Source organism: Octopus bimaculoides, chromosome 4, assembly GCF_046866305.1.
Source record: "Octopus bimaculoides isolate indiv1 chromosome 4, ASM4686630v1, whole genome shotgun sequence".
Classification (NCBI taxonomy): domain Eukaryota; kingdom Metazoa; phylum Mollusca; class Cephalopoda; order Octopoda; family Octopodidae; genus Octopus; species Octopus bimaculoides.
This window is the reverse complement of record NC_142931.1, coordinates 97,145,381-97,169,848: the sequence shown is the minus strand read 5'-3', so window position 1 is coordinate 97,169,848 and position 24,468 is coordinate 97,145,381. Positions and strand designations below refer to the sequence as shown.

The following is a 24,468-nucleotide window of genomic DNA, read 5'->3' as shown; positions in this document are numbered from 1 at the left end:
AGACTTGTATGCTAATTCTACAATCAGACTGTTCCTTTGATTGGATCAACTGGAACATTTGTTATAACCGACGAAGTGTCAGTATATACTATGTATTACATGTACATTCCATCTGACAGACTTCCATACAGTTTCCTTTTACTTAGTTTCCCTCATATCATCTAGGTTAACTCGAGGTGATGGAAAATGACTTTTGGTGAAGCTGCTGCGCAGTGGGATCGAATCTGTGACTTTGTAAGTGAGAAGCGAATTACCAAACTGCTCCCTCTGTAGTTCAAAGTTCTGTTACACACTACGTCATGCTAATTCTGCTTCAAGATTACGTTAAAGGTACACTTGTCTGTGGAATCTTTGCCCACTCACAAATTAATTCAGTGAACATGTAATCAAGTTAAACGAACGACTCAATATTCGTTGTCGAAGCCGACAGAGATCACATTAATTCCTTATCATATAAAGTAAAATTACTTCAAATAAGACTATAACAGATTAATGTATTAGAATTTCTATATACGTGTGCGATTGTATGTATGTACTCTTTTTCAGTCATTTGACTACGGCCATGCTGGAGCACCGCCTTTAGTCGAACAAATCGACCCCAAGACTTATTCTTTGTAAGCCTAGTACTTATTCTATCGGTCTCTTAGGCCGAACCGCTAAGTTACGGAGACGTAAACACACTGACATCGGTTGTCAAGCGATGGTGGGGGTACAAACATAGACACACAAACACACACATACATACATACATACATACATGCATACATACATACATACATATATACATACATACACACACACACACACCAAATTGAGGCCAATGAAAGAAATTTAGGTAATTTAAGAATTGAGGAAGCTATACTCATACACAGACTAGGGCCCCAAATTACCAATAGGTTGGAGGTTGGTAATCAATATATTGTTTAGCTACATCTGGATGCATGTAGGTTCATTTTTGATAATATGCTCATCTGTAATTTATAACAAAAAAAGAAGTAAAGAGAAAAAAAGAAGGGAAAAAAGGAAGCTGCACATATAATACATAACTTAGAAGCAGCGCTACGGATGTACCAGCACACACGAGATTGAGACATGGCCGACCTCACGCACTTCTCATGAGGAATTCCAAAAGGAGCTTCCGGAATACGAAAGAAAAGCCGTTGGAAAACCGATTATAGCAGTGATTCTATCTAAGAATATCTGAAGAAGGAATTTTATTCCGAAATATCATATCAGACTATGGATTTCTAAATTACAACAGATATATAACCCATTGTTTGTATTATAGTGCATTGTTGTACCATTCAAAACTTTTATTCTTTATATATATATATATATATATATATATATATATATATATATATTGTTGTACTTGGGGATGGTCATATTGCCAGTTTAGCCAATAAACATATATATATATATATATGTATATATATATATATATCAAGAGAAGGTAATCACCTAGCTTCCTTCAGAGATAGAGAGAAAATGCATAGTACTAACTTAAATGAGTTTATTTGGTCCCTAAAGGATAGAAACACTAACTTTGATAAAAATAGGAAATTATAGGCGTGGCAGAACCTTACGTTATCGAAAGTAAGAAATGCAATTTATTCCTGGAAGAGATATTCCATATTTTCACGTCTAAATACCAATTATTAAAGGATAAACAGGAATTAGCCCATCACAGAAAAAAAAAATAAACATTCAAATATTTCCCTAGCAAAATTTTCAAGTACCACGTAGATTGGAGAATCGTTAGCTCGCTAGGCGAAATACTTAGTGGTATTTCGTCTGTCTTCACGTTCTGAGTTCAAATTCCGCCAGGGTTGTCTTTGCCTTTCATCCTTTCGGGATCGATAAATTAAGTACCAGTGGAGCACAGGGTTGATGTAATCGACTTACCCACCCCCCAAAATTTCAGGCCTTGTGCTTATAGTAGAAAGGAATATTAGTGCAGTAACTAGTTTGCTGATATTCTAGTTTTAGTCCATACCCCCACTACAATTATTCATGATATGTGTTTTTACCTTCAATCCTGAACTTCCTAAACTATATACCATTAGTCAAATAACGCTCCACATATGGAATAATTTGTTCTATATCTAGGAGGATATTATCTACATTTAGATATAAGGCTGATTCGTATAATTAAAAATTCTGATTTTACTATAGGTAGAAATGTTCTATCAGATTGCGTACAATGCTCTAACCTTACAAGTAAATTCTGTATGTCCTATAATTCTATATTATATTTGACTTAATGACCCTTAATTGTATACATCTATCACCGAAATTTATTCCTATGTATTTCGATTAAGGTTACTGGATGAAATATATTCTGACCTCGTTTAATATCTAACACTTTTGAATCGAAATTCAAACCTTAGGGTCATCCTAGGGTCAATCTGATAATGGATTTTATAGCCGTATCAGGTTTCTAACTATTCCTCTCTTACTCTTTGCACTCAACACTTACCGTCCTCTACTAAAGTGTAAAACTATCTAAACCGTTATATTCCAGTTCACTTTAAACTTTAATACTCGGAACACCTTGAATAAAGTTGCATGGACACGTTCTTAAATAGACGAACAAATGTAAACCACATAGCGAGATATCCATGCAGGAGGAACATACGCCGGACAGAAATAGACAGAGATTTAAATGAAGTATGCTATACAGAGGATTGTAATAATTGTGTAGATGTATTATTCACCTTATTTATTTGAATTGTGTGTGTGTGTGTGTGTACACGCATCCATTTCCAAGTAAGTTTATATACATATGTAGGTTGATATATATATATACAAATTAAGGCACCAAACCAGTTTGGTATCGTCTGCACAGCTCCAAATTAGGTGAACAGAATGTAAATAGATAACAAGGATGTCCAGGTATCAATAAAACCCACTAATTACACATTATATTTTATGAATTTAATTTTTTTTTTTAATATATATTTGATATTTTTATACATTTTTTTATCCTTTCACAAATATTTGCTTAGTGCTTGCAATTTATGAATAATTTTTTAAAGGCCTTATGAGCTTTCTCTTATATATTTAAGTATCCCATTATTAGGTTTTAAGTTTAATTTCTATCCTTTTCCTATATATTGATTTAAAATTTTTTCCATATTTAATAAATTTGCTAAGTTATGAATCCCGTATATCCTGTATCCCTCAATACTAATTCCCATCCTTAGAGCTTATATTACTTCTGACTTTTGTTTTTTCATTATATTCCCATTTTATTTGATAAGCTAGATAAGTATTGGCCACACCTATCCTTCCTTCTTCCAGTTATCACCTCTTCCCCATCACTCATTCTCTTACTAGCAACAGAAAGACATATTTTTATGTAGCTAAAGCTGGATATATGATTCCAGTAAAATAAGGGTCTGGGAGATTGTCTGACATTAATTGATTTATCACTATCAACCAGAACACAGTTCTCAACTTCCAATGGATTTAATTCTAAATGGTTTTAGACTACATGCTGCATAAAACCTTCTAAACATAAATAACTATCTTACCACTCCTATATCTTGACCCTACTATTTTCCGCTGCTATTCTCTAAATTATAGTAGGCTTAATATGATATGCATTTTTTCCAAACTCATTCTGCCACAAATATAATATGACAAAACAATGTAATTATTTTGGTTTCTAGTATTGATATAAATTTTTTTTAAATAGTTTATCCTATATTTTAGAAAGCTATATGGTCATCGACTTCTGAGGAGAACGGTTTCTTTGAAATTGATGAAATGTTTTCATTGATCGATTAAGTGGAGCTGCTCGAAACGGCCGTAATGTATTGATACCTGGACATCCTTGTTAATTATTTATATATATATGTGTGTGTATTCGTGGTCTTTTTTGTATACATGTGTGTGTGTGTGTGTGTGTGTGTGTGTGTAGTCGACAGACTTAATACCAATATATTACTGGTAGTTTGACCCCAGAGGTAATCAAACATGGCGGTATTTCAACTGCTGAGAGCCGAAATTGTAAAAACTTTTATTTACAAAGGTCACTATCTGCATTACTTCCGGTACCACTCAATCCTTGCTAACTCCTCTACCACCGTCACTTCAGCTCCCGCCACTTGAACCACTTCCCCTCTCAACACTTACCATTTCATCCAACAGCACCATTACTTAACGCTACCAGCAACCACCACTTCCACACCTATCAACGTTACTTCCTTCGACACCACCTCCATAAACGTCACTTCTATTACCACTGCCTTCATCGCCACCTTCACCACCATCACCATATTCAGCAATATCACCAAAGAACCTACTTACATCCAGGTGGACTGTGTGAGACAATAAGGCTAAAATTTTCATATGAATGCTATTTTTATCATAAATAATAATAATAATCCTTTTTGCTATATGCACAAGGCCTGAAATTTGATGGTAAGGGCATAATCAATTACATCAACCCTGTGCTCAATGGTACTTTATTTTATCGATCCCAAAAGGACGAATAGGAATCCTTTCTATTATAGGTACAAGGCCTGAAATTTGGGGACAGAGAGACAGTCGATTACGTCAACCCCAGTGCTCAACTGATACTTATTTCATCGACCCCGAGAAGATGAAAGACAAACTCTACTTCGGCGGAATTTGAACTCAAAACGTGAAGACGAACGAAATGCCGCTAAGCGTTTTTCCCGGCGTGCTATCGATTCTGCCAAGCTCGTCGTCTCGAAAGGATGAATAATAATAATTTCTAACATATGGAGTAACTCTAAAATGTTAAAGGGATAGGGTTTTAACCGATTATATCGATCCCATCCGCCCAGTAAACTCAATGTTACTTTATCGAACCCGAGCAGTGAAATTGACACCAACGGTATTTGAACTCAGTACGTTGTGAGGCAACAATTAAATACAGCAACAATGATTTACGTCCTAGGCTCAAATTCCAGCAACAGGGCTCTTCCAACCTTCTGGAGTTGAAAGAAAAGCCCTGCACTGTGGAAAAACATGGTCTGTGGATATTTATAAACTAAAAACTATTCGAGTATTTTGCATTAAAATGAACCGAGGAAGAAACAAGAAAAACTTGCAAAAATCTGACTCACCCTTAATGTTGTTATGCAAAGGTTCCTGAAAATTAGGGTCGGTTTTGTTAAGTATAGGGGTCTCTAAGATGACAATTTCATTATCTTTCTCCTTCGGCCAAAATGGTCCATGTGACAGTTTCAAATCATTGGATTGTCTCCTGTATTTCGAAATGAATTCATCCAAAAGCTGAGTATATTTCCAGTACACTTTATTCACACCTAGCTCCATAACTCGTTCTCTCTCTCTCTCGCTCCCTCCCCCTCTCTCTTATATTCTTTCTCACAAACTCACTCTCCTTCTCTCTCCTCTAGCTATCTCTCTCTCTCTCTCTCACTCACAATCTGACGTCTCTCTTATTTCTCCACTTTGGTTGAAGTTACTTTGATAGAGGGGAAATGCCAGTAAGTATGTACAGAAATATATATATCTAAGTATAGATATGTGTTTGTGTGTGTGTATATATATATATATATGCATTATATACTTGTGTAAGCTTGTGCACGCACATGTAAACATAGATATTTGAGTGTGTGTACAAATATATATTAATATATGTGTGTTTATATGTGCGTATGCATATACATATTTATATGTGATGTAATATATATATACACACGTATATATACATACATATATGCATATTATGCGTATATGTGTGTGTGTGTGTGTTTGTATTTGGCTGCGTATATGTGCATTAGTGAGAGACAATTCAAACCAAAGCGTTGTGATGATTTGTATTATTAGACAGATGAGTCAGGTGATCTTACCTATCGCCTACGCTCTTCAAAAATTTGATTGATTGGTTCGATACTCTTACGTTTATATATATGCTTGACCGCTAAATCCACAAGTTTTTTTTTTATTTTCTCTCTTTCTATTTTCTCTCTGTTTATTTTCTCTTATTCCTTTTTGTTGAAGAACGTAGGCTCAAAAAGTAAAAGACATTTTCACTTTCCCGAGCGTCAAACTAACACACCTGCTTGTTGTTCATACACCTGTCTTCGTCTTTTGTGTTTCTATCAATTTCAACTACATATGTATATATATATATATATATATATATATATATATATATATATATATATATATATATATATATATATATATATATATATATATATATATATATGCATATATATATATATATATATATATATATATATATATATATATATATATATATATATATATATGCATATATATATAAATATATATACATATATAAATATATAAATTTACATAATAAGGGTAAAGATAGATATAGATTAATATCAATTTAAACCAGTGGCCTAGCATATTGTAAAAAATCTGAAAATTCAGAAAATTATATTACATACATATAAGAGGAATGACCACTAGGCGGACTCTTAATATGCTAAATGTAGACCCCATATAATCAGACCACTAAGAAAAATTGTTCTCAAGAAAATTCGGCAAACACCAGAACATAAAGCGGGCGACACAAATGAAAAGATACAAAATATAATTATTAGTCACATACGAATTTTCTTGAGAACAATTTTTCTTAGTGGTCAGACCATATGGGGTCTACATTTAGCATATTAGGAGACCACCTAGTGGCCATTCCTCTTATATGTATGTTATATAAATATATGTACATAAATATACACACATATCTATATATAAATACATGTATATATATATATATATATATATATATATATATATATATATATATATATATATATATGTGTGTGTGTGTGTGTGTGTGTGTATATGTGTATTTCTTCTATCTTAATGAATAAAAATTCTTCTGATAGAATAAATGGGTTAATAGAAACCAATGTAGCAAAGAACACAAAATAACTGTGGTTTAGTTCCTGTTTTTAAGGCAGGAACTCCTTGAAATTTTGGGTATTTGAGTATATTTAAGAATTATAATTGCATACTTTATTCCTACATATGTTTCAAAGGATTACAACCTGTGTGATCCATAGGGATCTTTGATATTAAAATTGTAACCTTCTCATCAGGGAAAGCATGGGAATCATCTTAAACGTAAGACATTATGACCGATTATGAAAACAATAGATGGATAAGGTTATGACTTGATTCATTTGAAAAAAACCGTTAGAGAATTGGACGCTGCCGGATAGTGGGTTGGACAACACATACCTATAAATGTGTGAGAACGTACATGCATACATAAATACATATACACAAACACACACATACATGCAAACTGATACACACACATATATATATATGTATATACATATACATACATATGTGCACTTGTATATACATATATATATATATATATATATATATATATATATATATATATATACACACACATATATATATATACACTCATACGTCCACATTTATACATATGCACATACGTACCCACGCATATACAAATATACACATGTGTTCATGTCCCCAAATACACATATGTATCCATTTATATATACACACATGTATAAATAGAAATAGACTCATACACATACACATAGCTATACATCTACGCCTATTACCTAATAAAATAAACAGATACGCATATACATATACATACATGTATACATACGTGAACACACGCATGCACATACATACATACAAATACATATACATATACATATATATATATATATATATATATATATATATATATATATATATATATATATATATATATATATAAGAAAAATAACTCAAGTGTTTTCATATATACATACATACACATACCCATATACATACATCCACATATCCATATATATGTGTGCATGTATACATATATATATATATATATATATATATATATATATATATATATATATATATATATATATATAAGTAAGATCCAACGATTCAGGTGTGGGGATTTAGTAAGCTCCTAGCACTCCGTAGAAGGTATGAAAAATAACTTTCGGGAACAATTGTGCTTTAACTCGCGTAGAACGTTGTAAATTTTTCCCCTATCGAAGTTCGATAAGCTAAAAAAAGTTATTTTATTTTTTACGGTTAGCAACTAGGTTTGCTATGTATGCGAAAAATCCGAATTTAAGAAATGGGACAGGCAAAATCCAAGCTACATATGTTTCCTAGCTAGCAGAACCTCAGAAGTAGTAATTACTCAACGAGGGCGTACTACACTTGCAGCCCATCAGGCCGAAGATACCTTAGTTAAATGAAAGTTACATTGTCATAAAGGGATTCCAGTTAACTTGCAGGAGATTTGATCGAAAATGATTGGAAACCGCGGAGTGAGAGAACAAAAAAGAAGAGCATATACGGGAAGATGAGCTAGTCAAAAACCTACAGCCCTTATATCTAGGCTACAGATTTTCATTTCTACAACTATACATTGGGTTATTTAGCAAAAGATCTGCATAAAAAGCTAGAAATATGGGAATTCTCTAGAGCAAGCTAATTCACGTTCTTCACATACATCTGATTAGAGGCACAATGAATATTTGTAATATATATATATATATATATATATATATATATATATATATATATATATATATATATATATATATATATATACGAGGAGCTACCCAAAAGTAACCGGAAACGTTCTCTGTGAGACAAGCCCGTTGTAGTTCTGGTTTCTGCCGCTAGAAGCCACTTGGTGCGGTGCTCAGGCATCAGTCCGCCGTCGGCGTCATCAATTGGTGTCGCACTGCCACGTAAGCGTCTTTGTTTTGCAGTCTTTCTCCTCTGTTCGTTGATTTTTGCGATGGCTGAAACGAAGAAACAGCGTGCTTCCGTGAAATTTTGCTTTCTGCTGGGAAAAACGGCAGCCAAAACAGTTGTCACGCCTCAAACAGCTTATAAGGACACTGCCATGAGCAAAACACAAGTTTACGAGTAGTTTTCACATTTTAGGAATGGTTACTTGTCGCTTGAAGACCAACCTCGCTCAAGGCAACCGTCGACCTCTCGAACGAATGAAAACATCACGAAAATTCATGAGCTAATATTGGAGGACTGTCGCCGAAAAATTAACGAACTTGTTGCTATGACTGGTGTGTCCTGGAGCTCCTGCCAACGAATTTTGAGCGAGGAATTGCGAATGAAAAGAGTCGCAGCAAAATTTGTGCCTCACTTGCTCACGGAAGATCAAAAGCAGTCAGGACTGAATGCGTGTCGTGAACTGAAAGAACAGTCGGAAGTTGGTCCGGACCTTTTTTTTTTAGGTCATCACTGGTGATAAAAGCTGGTGCTACGACCACGGCCCGGAAACGAAGCAGCAATCAAGTCAATGGAAATATTCGATGTCACCACGCCCCAAAAGAACCGCACCAAGTGAAAGCCGAAGCTGATTTGTTTCATCGATACGAAAAGAATTGTCCACACAGAATTTGTTCCTCCTAGTCAAACTGTTAACCAGACATTTTACTTAGCAGTTGCGAAGCATTTGCGAGACGCGGTGAGACGAAAACGCCTCGACCTGTGGCAAAATGGAGAGTGGTGTTTTCCTCACAATAACGCGCCTGCGCACACAGCCTTGAGCGTGAGACAGTTTTTGGCATGACCACGCTTACCCACCTGATGTTGCTCCCTGCGACTTTTTTTGTTCCACCGAATGAAAAAAGTCCCTAAAGAAAAACGTTTTGCGAACGTGGAAAAAATTAAGGAAAAAAAGACGGAGGCGTTAAAAGGCATCACTTCGCAAGAGTTCCAGGACTGCTTCGAACAGTGGAAAACGCATCTGAACCAATGCATTGCTTCAAATGGTGAATACTTTGAAGGCGATAAAAATATAAACATGTAAAATTAGTGAATAAAATAATATTTCAAAATTCCAGTCCCTTTTGGGTAACCCCTCGTAAATATATGTATATATATATATATATATATATATATATATATATATATATAAGGAAAATAAGACAAGGTAGAAAATACGAAAATAATTTTATCATGAAGAACATTTTAGTGCTGGTTTCAGTCTATGTGACTTTTTCAACTTAGAGTGAAGCATGAAAAGCAATTAAATTGTGGAAAAATTAAATGTTTTTTAAAAATATCTCCATAGTTTTCAAATACAAGGGACATTTTCCTTTTTTTCAGTCTGTCTCTGTCTCTCTTTTTTACTCTTGTGGGTTCTAGGTAGTTAGCATCAGCTAGTTTGATATGAATTCTTGTCTTTGATTGTTTAAGTAGCAGTAGTAGTAGAGAAAGGAGGTGGAGAAGAAGAAGAAGAAGAAGAAGAAGAAGAAGAAGAAGAAGAAGAAGAAGAAGAAGAAGAAGAAGAAGAAGAAGAAGAACGTGGGAGTGGTAGGACAGTAGCAGGATGTTGGTGGAATCCTCTTAAATGGTCAAGTGACCTAAAAGTGCCTCGTTGTGGTTGGAATAGTAGTGATCGTAATTGTTCTGAATAAACTTATGTGAAGTGACTGTTTTGAATATATCGTTTTTAATATTTGCGTGTGTGTTGTTCTAACGCCCTGGTGATAGTGTCATTTGTGGTGGATGCATTCAAAAATGGTTTATATTTTGTGATAAAGAATGACCCTTTATCAATGCGCTGACTACAGGTTGTACCGTTTGAATTAATAGAAGGGAAAAATTCGGAAGCTGGGTTGTTTATTATTGGCGCAAATGTCGATGTGTTCGCTGAATGCTATTTCTTCTGCTTTTCGGAATTTTGACGTAGACTGTTTTGGGTTGGGCCTATGTATTGCTCACGACACCCAGAGCAGGTTAATACATATATCAGGTTCTCCGAAGCACATGTGAAGTTGCTTTTCTCTGAAACGTTGAGCCTGTTTGAAAAAGAACTCTGATCCCTCAATTAGGTTGACGCATACACCACAGTTAGGTCTTCCGCATCTTTTTACTGACGGCTTCAGTGTTGTTGTTGGGCGTATTCGGGCTTGTGTTAGGAGACTTTTCATAGATTTGGGCTGTCTTTTGCTCTTTATGATGGTGTGCGTGTGGAGGATTAAATTCATTCTGTGGTCCCTTTTTAGTAGGGGAATGTTTTGGAGGGTGGTGTCGAAGGCTTCATTGATAAGAGGGTTGTGTGTAGAGATATATGGTAGGGCTTTTGGTTGTAAATCCTTCTTTAATTTGGGATGTCTGAGTTCGTGGATGTTGAATTGTAGGGCACGTTGAAAGCATATATCAATTAGTGATGGTGGGTAGTTCCTGATGAGTGTATCCTTTAGTTCATGTAGTCCTGTGCCCCAGGTGCTTGTATCACAAACTATAGTACAAATCCTTTTTGCTAGGTTGAAGGGGATATTCATTCTAGTGTGTCCATGGTGGCATGAGTTGAACGGTAGATATTGCTTGGAATCCGTGGGCTTATAGTATATATCTGTTTCTAATTTCGTTGTTAGATTTCTTAATGTGGATGTCGAGGAAAGGAAGTTGTTTGATAGCTATATTCCATCGTGAATTGAATGTTTACGTCAAATCCATTTATAAGTGCTTGAAATTCTTTAATTCTCTCTATACTTTCATGCCAAAGAATGAAACAGTCATCCAAGTACCTCTTCCAGTTATCTTCTATGTAGAGGGAGAATGGGCTGTCGTATTTTTCTAGAACCTTACGATATATATATATATATATATATATATATATATATATATATATATATATATATATATATATATATATATATATATATATATATATATATATAACAGTAATGAAGTAATGTACAAAAGTGACACTACACGAGTGCGAGCTTATCCACAGTCATACACATATGCACACAAAACCAATTCAGACAGCCACAAAATCCAAAGAGCTGTCTTAAATTAAACAAAAGAGCCAAACCATTTTGCTGGTGACCGGCTTGAATTCTCCAGAGGAAAAAAGATATAATACCAAAGGAAAACAGACGCTTATTTACTTAATATATATATACATAAACACACACACACATACATATATATATATACATAAACACACACACATACATATATATATATATATATATATATATATATATATATATATATATATATATATATATATATATACATACATAAATACATATATATACACACACAGATAGACATATGGATGTATATGCACTCACCTCGCGCGCGCGTACACACAAGCATACATATAGTGTCTAAGTAGGTGTGATTACATACCAGTATCGACAGCGAAGACTAATCAGCCTCTCCAGGTAAATAAACTTGATCTGTCTTATTGAAATAATAATAGCAACACCAGCGACCACTATTACTAAGACTACTACTACTACTTCAACCGCTCAAACCACCATCATCACAACAACAACTACCTCAATAACTACCACCATCATTACCACCACTATAACAACTACTACCACTACCACCACTACATCACCGCTACATCAGAACTACAACCACGAACACTGTTACCAACACTACAACAACAACGACTACTACTACCACCCCAACCATCACCATTCACAATTAAATACTCTGTATAACAACGTCGGCCAACACCACGATACCACCACCATCAACATCTTTTATTACTACTACTACTACACTGCAATATCAACAGAAAACCTACACCCGCTACTTCTACAATAACAGCAACATTATGATAATATGAACAGATGTCGCCACTCCAACAACTACAACCAATATCATACAACAATGGGAAATTGTAATCAGGACACTCGCTAAATCAAGCTGTTTATTTTTAGTCTAATTCTTTAAATCGGTTAATCCAGCGACTAAAGATAAATACAGGGTTAAATGAGGGTGCGGATGTATTTTGAACCTGGAGTGACAATAACTGATGGATGTAAATAGGCGCAGGCATAGCTGTGTGGTAAGAAGCTTGCTTCTCACATGGTTCCGGGTTCAGTCCCACTGCGTAGCACCTTGAGCAAGTGTCTTAAGTGTCTTCTACCATAGCCTCGGCCCGACCAAAGCCTTGTGAGTGGATTTTGGTAGACGGAAACTAAAAGAAGCCAGTCGTGTGTGTGTGTGTGTGTGTACTCCCACCATCGCTTGACAACTGATGCTGCTATGTTTATCTCCCCGTAAACTAGCGGTTCGGCAAAAGAGACCGATAGAATAAGAACTAGGCTTACAAGGAATACGTCCTGGGGGTCGATTTCTTCGATTAGAACCCTTTAAGGTAGTGCTTCAGCATGGCCGCAGTCAAGTGACTGAAACAAGTAAAAAGAATTAAAAAACAAATTACGCTCATGGACTCTATAGAATGTTGGTGATAGGACTTGAACCGCCGAGCTGTGGTTGCTTGTCTAGTACATTCTCTAGAACATTCTCTGAGTTTAATTAAATCTACTATAAACTTTCTACTTTCAAATTTTGAATTTAACCAAATCTACTGCATACCACCCTCTAATATATACATGCATATATGGGTACAGGACGTCACTAACGGTTCAAACAACATGAAATACGTAAATAAACGAGTCAAAGAAACCGAACGAAAATAAAAATGGAAGGTCATTAAACCAGAACGAGAGGAAAATAGTGAATGCTCTGTGAAATATTTTTTTGAAAAGAGAAACGATAGAATAGAGAGAGAAAAGATAGAATAGAGAGAAAAAAGATGTCCGTTCTTTTAAACGTCCGTGCAGGAAAAGAAAGATGGGCGATGGTCACGAAAAGAGAAAGAGGCGTAAAGAGAGAGAGACAGATAGAAAATGGTGAAGGAGGGGGGAGGAGAAAAGGGAATTAGAGAAGGATGGAGGAAGAAAACAGTATAGAGAAAAGAGTCGCTTCAAAAAGGTGGAAATAAACTTACTTGGAAATCGACGCGTAGCGTTCAATTAAATAATAAATTATGAATAATAAATTATATTACTATATATATATTCTTTTATGTTTCAGCCTTGAGGGTGCGGCCATGCATACATACATACATACATACATACATGCATGCATATATACATATATATGTGTGTGTGTGTGTGTGTGTGTGTGTGTGTGTGTGTGTGTGTAACATATATATATATATATATATATATATATATATATATATATATATATGTATGTATGTATGTATGTATCTATCTATCTATCTATATGCAATCACTCATACACATATTTATATATCTTTTAAATTCGTTTAGATTGCGTTAGGCTGCAAATAAAGCTCCTATTTCATTATGCCGGCTACCGTTTAATGATACTGACAAGTGAGTCAGATTTTCGGGGTTGCATCATGGTTATACCGATACAATGTGGGATACATAATAATAACAATAATACCAGGATGGAATTTATAACTATTTAATACATCGCTACGTACCTTTCCACAAATCAGATGATTTTGACATCAGAGTCGGTATCCTTGGGATTAGTACAGTATAGTGGGCATTATCCGTGGGCATCATCATTAATCCATTTCATCAGACGATACTGTACAATTGGATGAATCACTGAGGAATGTTTATCCCTTCTAACCAGTATGAAGGCCAATTTAGCTATGTGAGAATTTCTGTGTGTACTTGGTAGGGAGGTAGGTGATGGTAGTAGAGGAAGGAATGGTAGTAATATGGGAATGGTCGTGTTTGTGGTGGTGTTGAATTTACTTGCTATTCATTCTGCAGATTCTAAGGATGGTCATTCATTCAGTAGATTAAAGGACATTTCTTTGCTCTAGTTCATTCTATTTCATTCAAGACTTGACTCCCCTCATTAAATTCTGAACCCAACAGGAGGTTAGCTGCTATACAGTAAAGTTTGTTGATTGAATTAATACCACCCCTCTTATGGTGACTTTTCACTGTTTCTGCTGTTGTAGTAGTGTGTGCCATCTTAAACATTGGTATTTTCAATTATTTGTTTTGGGTTCCTTCATTATTCAATGATTTGTTACTTGTTTTCAAAATATCTTTTTAAATCTCAGGAATGATATTTTGTTTCTATGCTTGCATGATATGATCATCTCAAAGTGTCTATTTATCACGTTTTCCCTGAATGTTATTATTTCCAGCGTTTCTTCGATGCATATGTTGCATACTGGTGAAATCCCGACTCTGAAACTTATAACTGGAACGGCTAGTGTTGATACCTATTATCTTGTTTTTAGCATTGAGCTGTTTCCAGTATTAATCTAACTCGTCAGTAGTATTCTTTTCTTATCTTATCTTTTATTTGTGTGTTGTGTCGTATCTAGTTCATTGATTCCTAAGCATTTGTATGTCTGGATATGGTCTAATTCTCTTATTTCATTTGCTTTATCTAGTGTGATGTTGCTACTCTTAACTAGTTTTCCTCTTTTCAAGGTTGCTTTGGCACATTTTTCTAAGCCAAATTTCATGCTCTTTGGTAAATCCAGCTTTTTATCATTTGTAGCGTACAGTTTTAGATCATCCATATATAAGGTGGCTGATTGTTTTGCCGTAACAGGTAAAGGTATCAGTGTCAAGAAGAAAAGGAGTGGAGGGAGTGTCTCCTTGGAATATTTCCTGTCTAATGGGGATGGCTTTGGTTTTTATGAGTCCCTCTTTTGTCTGGAGCTGTAGCACTCTCTGCCATTCACTCATCGAATGTTTTATATATTTTATGATTATTGATGCTACCTTGTTCATGGCTAGTGTTTCTAAGATCCATGTGTGGGGAATACTATCAAAAGCCTTTTGGTAATCGATCCAGGCCATACTTAGACCTTTCTTCTTTCTGCTTGGTCAGCCGTATGAGCCCTTGCAGCATCCCTTCTGCTCTTCTGGAAACAGGTTGTTATCTTCTAGATGTTTACTCATTCTCTGCGATATTATTGCAGTAAAGGTTTTGTAAATTGTAGGGAAACATGTTATTGGTCTGTAATTTTGTGGATTTGCCGTTTCAGTGGGTTTGAGAATTAGGATAGTTTTCCCTTCCGTGAGCCATTCAGGCATTGTTTCTGGCTCTGCTAGTATTTCATTAAATTTCTCAGCCAGCTTTTTATGTGTTCCTGTTAGGTATTTTAACCAGAAGTTGGAGATCTTGTCGTGCCCGGGTGCCTTCCAGTTGCTTAGTTTTTTCAGTGCCTGGATGACCTCTTCAGTTGTTATAGGGTCCAGATTTGTTCAGGTGCTGTGTTCATTGTTTTGATAGATCTTTGATGAGGTTGTTCATTCGCTGACCATATTTCTTTCCAAAATTCTTCCACTTCTTCTGCTGTTGGTGTTGCATTGATGTCTATTTTATTTTTGCCAGGTTCTTGGTAGAATCTTTTGGGTTTGGAGTTGAACTGCTTGTTCTGTTCAAAGAAATGTTGGCGTTTCTCAAACTGGCGGATTCTTTGTGCTTTGGCGAGGATATCTTGCTTTACCTTGTTCTGTAATTTTGTGTTTATGTAGTATTTTTCTTCTCTTCTTGTTGCTTTCTCTTATTCTCTATTTTTTAATATTATTTATCCACAGGGTTTGCTTGAGTGGTGATGCGCCTGTTTGGATGGGCTTTAGTGGATATCCAGCTTCTTTTGTGACCACAGAGGCTGCTGCATATATCATATCATTTAGCCTGGTCATATTGACATTTGTTTCTGTGGCATTTGTTTCATATTGACATTTGTTTCATTAGTTCTGTGACGACCAGGTTCATGCTATTTATTATCGGTGTTGTTTTATTATCAATTTTAATTTTTGGGAGGTATAATCGGTGGACCGTACTGAGATCTGTGGCTTTCAATTCTTTGATTATATTCATTTTTAGAATATCATAATCATTGGTTTCACCTTCGCTGCTTCCAGATTTTAGATTTGTTTTGTATCCCCTCCCGTTCATATATTTGCCTATGGTGTTCTGGTTTGATGCATTTTGCTCATCATTATACTTTCCTACGGTATGGGTTTGTTGTCTTTCATTGTTTACTTCGTTTTTGTTGAACATGTTACGTCTGTCTTCGTATTTTACAGTCCCAGTACTTGTGGTATTATTTGGAATTGCTGTGTGATTACTATCTATGTTTTCTTGGTGTATTTTTCCTTTTAAGTGTTCTATTTCTATTTCTGATTTTTTTTTTTTTAGAATATATCTCCGTATTATTAAGGCTCATTACTGTATCCAAATCTTTATCTAGGTTATTTTTTCTTCCAGATTTTATATGTATTTGTTGTGTTTTCGTTCTGTGAGTGGAGCACTACTGTAAAATAAGCGTGTAGGATTGAAATATATTCTTCCCGTGTCCATTTATGCTCTTTTGATTTTATTTGCGGTACATGAGGAATGACGTCCATCCCTTTATTTTGATGATCATCATTTTCGTAGGGTACCGGTTCGTTCATTTCTGATGTTAAATGTTTTTTTTACGTATAGTTTTTCGTATTTTTTGTATAGCGAGTTTAAAGTATGTACTCCCCGTTTATTATCCTTGGGTTGAATAATACGAGTATTATTTAATTTATTTTTCATCTTATTATTATCATTATTCTTATTGTTGTTGTTGTTGTTGTTGTTGTTGTTACATCCGCCTTGGCGAAGGCGGGGGTATTGTTTTCAGTCGTGTTTGTTTGTTTGTTTGCTTGTTTGTTTGTTTGTTTGTCTGTGGACAAGATATCACAAGAACCGCTGGATGAATTCGGATGAAACTTTCAGGGATGTTTGGCCTTGTAACTGGCACGAACTGATTAGATTTTGGGATCAATCCCGTACCGGACAAGGATTCTGGATTATTTTTGTTATATTTACTTTACTATACATGAAGTATTGTGGAGGCGCAATGGCCCAGTGGTTAGGACAGCGGACTCGCGGTCATAGGATCGCGGTTTCGATTCCCAGACCAGGCGTTGTGAGTGTTTATTGAGCGAAAACACCTAAAGCTCCACGAGGCTCCGGCAGGGGATGGTAGTGAACCCTGCTGTACTCTTCCACCACAACTTTCTCTCACTCTTACTTCCTGTTTTTGTTGTACCTGTAATTCAAAGGGTCAGCCTTGTCACACTGTGTCATGCTGAATATCCCCGAGAACTACGTTAAGGGTACACGTGTCTGTGGAGTGCTCAGCCACTTGCACGTTAATTTCACGAGCAGGCTGTTCCGTTGTCGGATCAACTGGAACTCTCGACGTCGTAAGCGACGAAGTGCCAACATGAAGTATTACGACCTTACGTTGACTTTCAAATTTTTCCCTGATTATTTCTCTTATAAGCACGCTTATGGTTTCCACGTAAGTTATGGCGGCGTTGCTGTTTCCAAAGTTTCATTTTCGTTTCTCTATTATTAATTTTATTCGCGCCTCTATCTTAGTAGAAACTAATGGATATAGAAATCAAACTATATAAACAAACGGCAGCAAAACCGTTCAGAAATTAATTAACACAAACATTTTCAGTAACAATAATAAATTTAATTTATCCTCGACAATTTATAGTTTTACCGATTTCGAATATATAGCTCCTGTTTAAAATCTCTTACCTACTTGACAATTGCATTCTGGGACTCACATTTTTGTGCACAACGATGTTGTTAAACCTCCGTTAACAGCACTGTATGCAGGTCCTTTCCGTTTTCTCTCATGCGCGGATAAATTTTTCATTATAGATCTTAATGGTCGTAAAAACACTATATCAGTGGATAGACTAAAAAAAGGCCTTCATAGAGAACACTGTCCCTGTTCCCACTGCAGATGACACACACACAGCATTACAAACACGGCCCGCAAGCGAATTTTTTCCCACGAGAGTTCCGGACCCCAGTAAAGTACTCGTTTGCATACAGCCAATCAGCGCTCACTTTTACCTTGTTAAGTTAACAAATGTTGGCATTCAAAATGGTGACCTCCGATTACCATGCGAATCTTGTACTGTGCTTTCATTCAGATGCCAATATCATTAATACTGAACACATACGCTTGTTAGCGGTAGGTTCGAATTACTATAGCAATCAAAGATAATGTTTTGGATGAATATGAAAGTACGGAAATTGCTTGAAGGTTTTATAACTACACTGTTGTCAATATTCTGAAAATAACACTCTGCCGAGGTCGACACTGCCTTTCATCCTTTCGGGGTCGATAAATTTAAGTATCATTTGCGTACTGGGGTCGATCTAATCGACTGGTCCCCTCCCCCAAAGTTTCGGGCCTTGTGCCTTGAGTAGAAAAGAATATTTGTAAACAACGTGTTATGTCTCCGGTAATTTTATTTCATGTAGATAAATCTTATTTAGCAGTAATTTTTAGCACCTTACAACCACTAGTGATTAATGCAAATGCGATAAACAATACGTTACAGGCGATAAACACATTACAATTTTAACTGAAAGATTTAGAAGAATTAATTAGATGAAAGTTCTCTGGTAATTTTCTTTTATATTAATAAATATTTATGTTAATTTAAAAGAGAATAACAGTTAGTTTTAAATTTCTGAGCGAGATGTTGGCAAATAAACTTTAATCTAAAAGATTTAACCAAAACATCTTATGTAGCTGCTATTTTTAGCACACCTTACAGCCATCTCAATGCTCAATGGCAAAAAGAAACAAACATTAACCTAGACGGAGAAGTTGCTGTCTGCCAGTAGACAGGGAAAGAATAAAGGATGCACGATGCTGACTAGAAAGGAAGAAAGGATAAAGGTGGCTCAGCTCTGATTGGCTATAAGCAAATGAGTTCATTACTGGAGGGTCGAAGCTCTCGTGGGAAAAAAATTTCGCGGCCCACACACCCAGCTTCACATTCTATGACTACCATTGAGATCGATCAGGTACCGGACAAGGATTCTGGATTATTTTTCCGTTTTTTTGCTTAATTTTTGAAAGCGGTCGGGTTCATTTTTAGTATTCTCGTTTGTGAGAGCAGTCGAGTTTATTTCAGATATTCTCATTTTAAAAATCATCTCCGGCTAATCTTTGAGAGGACGTTGGTGTTGCCTCAGCGGAGGTTTGCGCTCTCTGAATGCTCTTGTTATTATTATCATTATTATTATTATTATTATTATTATTATTATTATTATTATTATTATTATTATTATTATTATCATCATCATCATCATCATCATCATTTACTTTTAATCTGCATGTTTGTTACAATCACTTGCCAAGACACACCCAACGTCCTAGGGCGAGTGAAGGATAAGAGATGTTACAGTATGACAGAAAGCTCGGGGAGGGAAAGTGGCAGGAGCAGTAGCGACTACCATCCGTGTAGCATCTCTTATGTTCTTTCCCATGACTTTCATCTCTTATGTCCCTGCAGTAAGGGTTCACTTCCATACACGCCAGCTTAATTTAATTCGTCCTTAGTCGAAAGACACTTGTTTTTAATGTCCTGTTGTTTGTATTTGTAATTGTGTACCATTTCTCCGTTTTTTTCATCTTTGTTTTCGTATACATTCGCTTGCCTTCTTCCAAGGAATCTAGTGCTCTTAACTTAGATTTTCTTGGGGCCGGCTAGATTGGAGCAGTCTCGAGTGTATCCAACCGAAACTGCTAAGATAATCTGATACTCGACTGAGAATAGGAAGCTCCGAATGACCCGTTCTTGTTTTCCCTGTCCTTTTTTGTATCGTCCAACTGTCCGGATGTTTTGTTGTCACCTGTGACATTCTTGTTCCATTTTTTGTTTTCTTTTTTATATATACACGACGGGCTTCTTTCAGTTTCCGTCTACCAAATCCACTCACAAGGTTTTGTTAGGCCCAACCTATAGTAGAAGACACTTGTCCAAGGTGCCATGCAGTGGGACTGGTCCCGGAACTACGTAGTTAGGAAGCAAACGTCTTACCACACACCCACGCCTGCGCCTAATATGTGTGTGTGTGTGTATGTGTGTGTCGCTGTATGAGCGTGTTTATGTATGTAAGGATGGATAGATGGATGGATGGATGGATGGATGGATGGATGGATGGATGGATGGATGGATGGATGGAGAAATGGTTGGATGGATGTACATATGTATGTATGTATGTATGTTTCTACTATATGTAAACCGTAAAAAAGTCAGGAAGTATGAGAGGCGAATAAATAAATTTTATCGCTTCACATCCCTTGGGTTGCGGGCATTTTGCAGCCTTCTTATGTAGTAACGATTTCAGTGTGAAAGAAATTAAGCGTACACGTCTCGACATTATACAATAGCATTGTATTTTTACAAATCAATGCAAATAAAGAAAGCTATTCATCAGACCAACAGAACATCATGTCTACACAAACAATCCAATATCGTCCTGATGATCTGAGGAGATTTATACACTTGAATTTCATCGATCGGATCTTCTGTATTTCAGCTGCATGGACATTCTCCATTACACTCCCCTGTGGTGGAATTACTATGCGGATTGTTAGCTGTGTCTGTAAGAGGAGCTTTCTGTAATAGCCGCACAATTCTCTGAATGCATATCTTATACTATCTTATACCCATCTCTTTGTTTTATATTACCTCTCTAAACTCATATAACACTGTGTTCTGGACCATATGTATATTGAGTTCTACCCCGGGTTATTTGTGTCGCTATGTCTAAGTGAAATATATATATATATATATATATATATATATATATATGTATATATAGTTCAAAAAAACAATAACAAAAAAAAAACAAAAAAACAACAAAGTGAGGACGTGATATGGATAGTATTACTGGACGCTCAGGAAAGGAAAGAGAGAGTGTATGACGTTTCGGGCGTAGCCCTTCGTCGGAAAGATGGAAAGTTCGGAGAATGGAAGAACGGAGAAAGAGGAAAATGGTACCGATGCCCACGAGGTTACATTATGGAAAGACCGGAAGAGGAGGTGGTGGGGGAAAAGTTCTTTCTAAGACAGGAGAGTGAAAAAGGGAGATGAATATCTGTGCGTGTGCGGAAGTCTGCGAGTGTGTGTGTGATAACAGAACGTGTGTGTGCGTATGTATGTGTGTGTGTGTGAGTGTGTGTGTGCATGGTTTGGTGGTTTATCTGTTAGTGTGTTTGTGTGTGTGTGTGTGTGTGTATGACGTAGTGGAAGAAATTAGTAGCAGGACTGGTTAGTGGACGCTATAGACAGTGTAGGTAGAAGGTCAACAGGTGGTTATTTGAGTGTGTGTGTGTTCGTGTTTGTGTGGGGTTGTAGGTGTTGGGTACGTGTACGTGTGTGTGTGTATTTTGTATGTGCGCGTGTGTGTATGTGTATGTTTTCTGTGCGTGCGTGTGTGTTTGTGTGTATGTGTATGTTGTGTGTATGTGCGTTGCTGTGTACGTGTGTGTGCGTGCGTTTGCTATTGTATATGCGTGTGTTGTTTATGCCCATGTGTGTGTGATTGTATGCGTGTCTGTGTGAGTGTGTAGTGTTGGTGAGAAGTGTGTGTATGTGGGTGTGTGCATGTGTGTGTATGTGTGTGGATGTGCGTGTGTGTGTGGGATTGTGAGTGTTAGATACGGGTGTGTGTGTGTTTATGTGTGTCTGTATGCGTGTTTGCGTGTGCGCGTGTGTGTATATTTTTGTGCGTGCGTGTATGTGTATATTGTGTATGTTTTCGTGCGTGCGTGTGTGTTATGTATGTGAGTGAGTATTGTGTATGTGAGAGGTGTGTGTGCGTGTGTGCATGTGTGTATGTGTGTATGTGTGCATGTGTGTATATGTGTATGTGTGCTGTGTATGTGTGTGTATGTGTGTGGTTTTATGTATGTGAGGGGTGTGTATGTGTGTGTTTATGTGTGTGCGTGCGTATGTGTGCCAGGTATGTGTGTTATTTTGTGTGTGCACTCCTGTGTGTATGTGTGTGCATGTGTATGCGGCTGTGTATGTAGGCGTGCGCGTATATATGGGTGTGTGTGTATATATGTGCGTTCAGCTATGTGTGTTTGTCATGTATGTGGGCGGTATATATGTAAGGTGTGTGGGAGGTGTGTGTGTAGGTGTATGGGAGGTATGTGTGAATGGGGGTATGTATGGGTTGTCAGGTGTGTGGGAGGTATTAGTGAATGGGGGTATATGTGGGTTATGTGTGCAAGGGTGTGTATGCTTGGGTGTGTGTGTGTGTGTATGTTTGCGTGATTGTTAGCGTGTGTGTGTATGCGCAAGTGGGCGTGTGTATGTGCGTTTGTATAAGTGTGTGGGCGAGTCTGAGCGTGTGAGTGCATGCATATGTGTTGTGTGTGTGTGGTGTGTTGGGGGTAGGTGTGCTTACATGTGTGTGTATGGGTGCGCGTATTTTTTGTGTGTGGGTATGTGTGCGTGTAGGTAGGGGTGAGATAAAAAGTGGAAAAAAGAAGTGAGTGTAATAACAAGAGAATAATGGATATAATGTAAAGGGGACGAGGGGGGGGGTAAAAAAAATAAAAATAAAAAATAAAAAATAAAATAAAAAATAAAGAAAAGTGTTGCAGGGACGTAAAGGGGAGAGTCATAAGGAAGAGAAGGCTGTGTTGAGTCCGAAGGGGAAAGAAGAATTAAGGTTGAAAATGTAGCGTTGCTCCAAGTGGAGTCGCGAGGGAGTGGACCCATGGTGCAGGGCGAGGCCAAAAACGGAGATGTTAGAGGGAGAGTGGTTGGGCAGTTGGAAGTGACGGCCGACAGGGGAGTCCGAACCTAGCCGAACGTCCCTTAGGTGTTCGGTGAAACGGTCGGCCAGCCGGCGGCCCGTCTGACCCACGTAGAGTTGGTTGCATAGGGTGCATTTGATGCAGTAAATAAGGCTGGAGGAGGTGCAGGTGAAACTGTGTGGAATGTGAAGTGTTTGTAGGTTCGATCCGGTGACAGAGGTAGTGTTGGTGATGAAGGGGCAGGTGTGACAGCGGGATCTGGAGCACGGGAAGGAGCCGGGTGGGGTGGGGAGGAAGAGGAGAAGGTACTGCGGACCAGTAGATCGCGTAGGTTGCGGGCGCGTTTGAAAGCGGATAGGGGTGGGTTGGGGAAAATGGGGTGGGTAGTGGGATCGAGCTGGAGGCGACGGAAGGCCCGTAGGATCCCCCGACGAAGGGGTATGGTGGCAGGGTGAAAACGGAATGGGAAGGGGATTGGTGGGGGGGGAGGGCGGTGGTGCGGTCGATTCGACGAGCACGGGCGAGGGCGGATTGGACAAGGTGGGTGTGGTATCCTCGATGCTTGAATAGACGAGCAAGATACTGGGACTGGGTCTCGAAATCCTGGTCCAGGCTGCACAAACGTCGGAGGCGGAGGAACTGGGAGTAGGGGATGGCTCGTTTGGTGTGGAATGGATGGGAGGAGGAGAAGTTGAGGTAGAGGTGGGAGTCAGTGGGTTTGAAGAAGGCGGAGGTAGTTAGAGAGTTGGAGGGGGGTTGATGGAAAGAGAGATGTCGAGGAAGTTGACAGAGGTGTCAGAGATGGTAGAAGTAAAGTCAAGAGCAGGGTGGAAGTTAGAGAGGAAGGAGATGAAAAGGCAGAGCTGTTCGCGGGAGAGGGAGATGGCTCCTATACAGTCATCTATGTAGCGACTGTATAGTTCCGGGGTCGGACCGGAGAATTGGAAGAATACTTGGGCCTCAATGTAACCAACAAAGAGGTTGGCGTAATTGGGCCCCATTCTCGTCCCCATCGCGACCCCAGATTCCTGTTGGTAGGT

At 37.3% G+C, this 24,468-nt stretch overlaps 1 protein-coding gene across 8 annotated transcripts in view; it reads right to left on the bottom strand.

Moving 5' to 3' along the window:
- The window catches only part of LOC106871658 (uncharacterized), a 312,970-nt gene that overhangs the window by 165,143 nt on the left and 123,359 nt on the right, over positions 1-24,468 (bottom strand). The window contains exon 1 of one of the 8 annotated variants that reach the window (XM_089351069.1): positions 14,294-15,065. The exons of the other annotated variants lie outside the window; for them this stretch is intronic. Within the exon in view, the coding sequence (XP_089207195.1) occupies positions 14,294-14,381 (88 nt within the window). The 5' untranslated portion in view covers positions 14,382-15,065. Of the gene's footprint in view, positions 1-14,293; positions 15,066-24,468 lie in introns of those variants that run through there. 8 annotated transcript variants of the gene reach the window in all.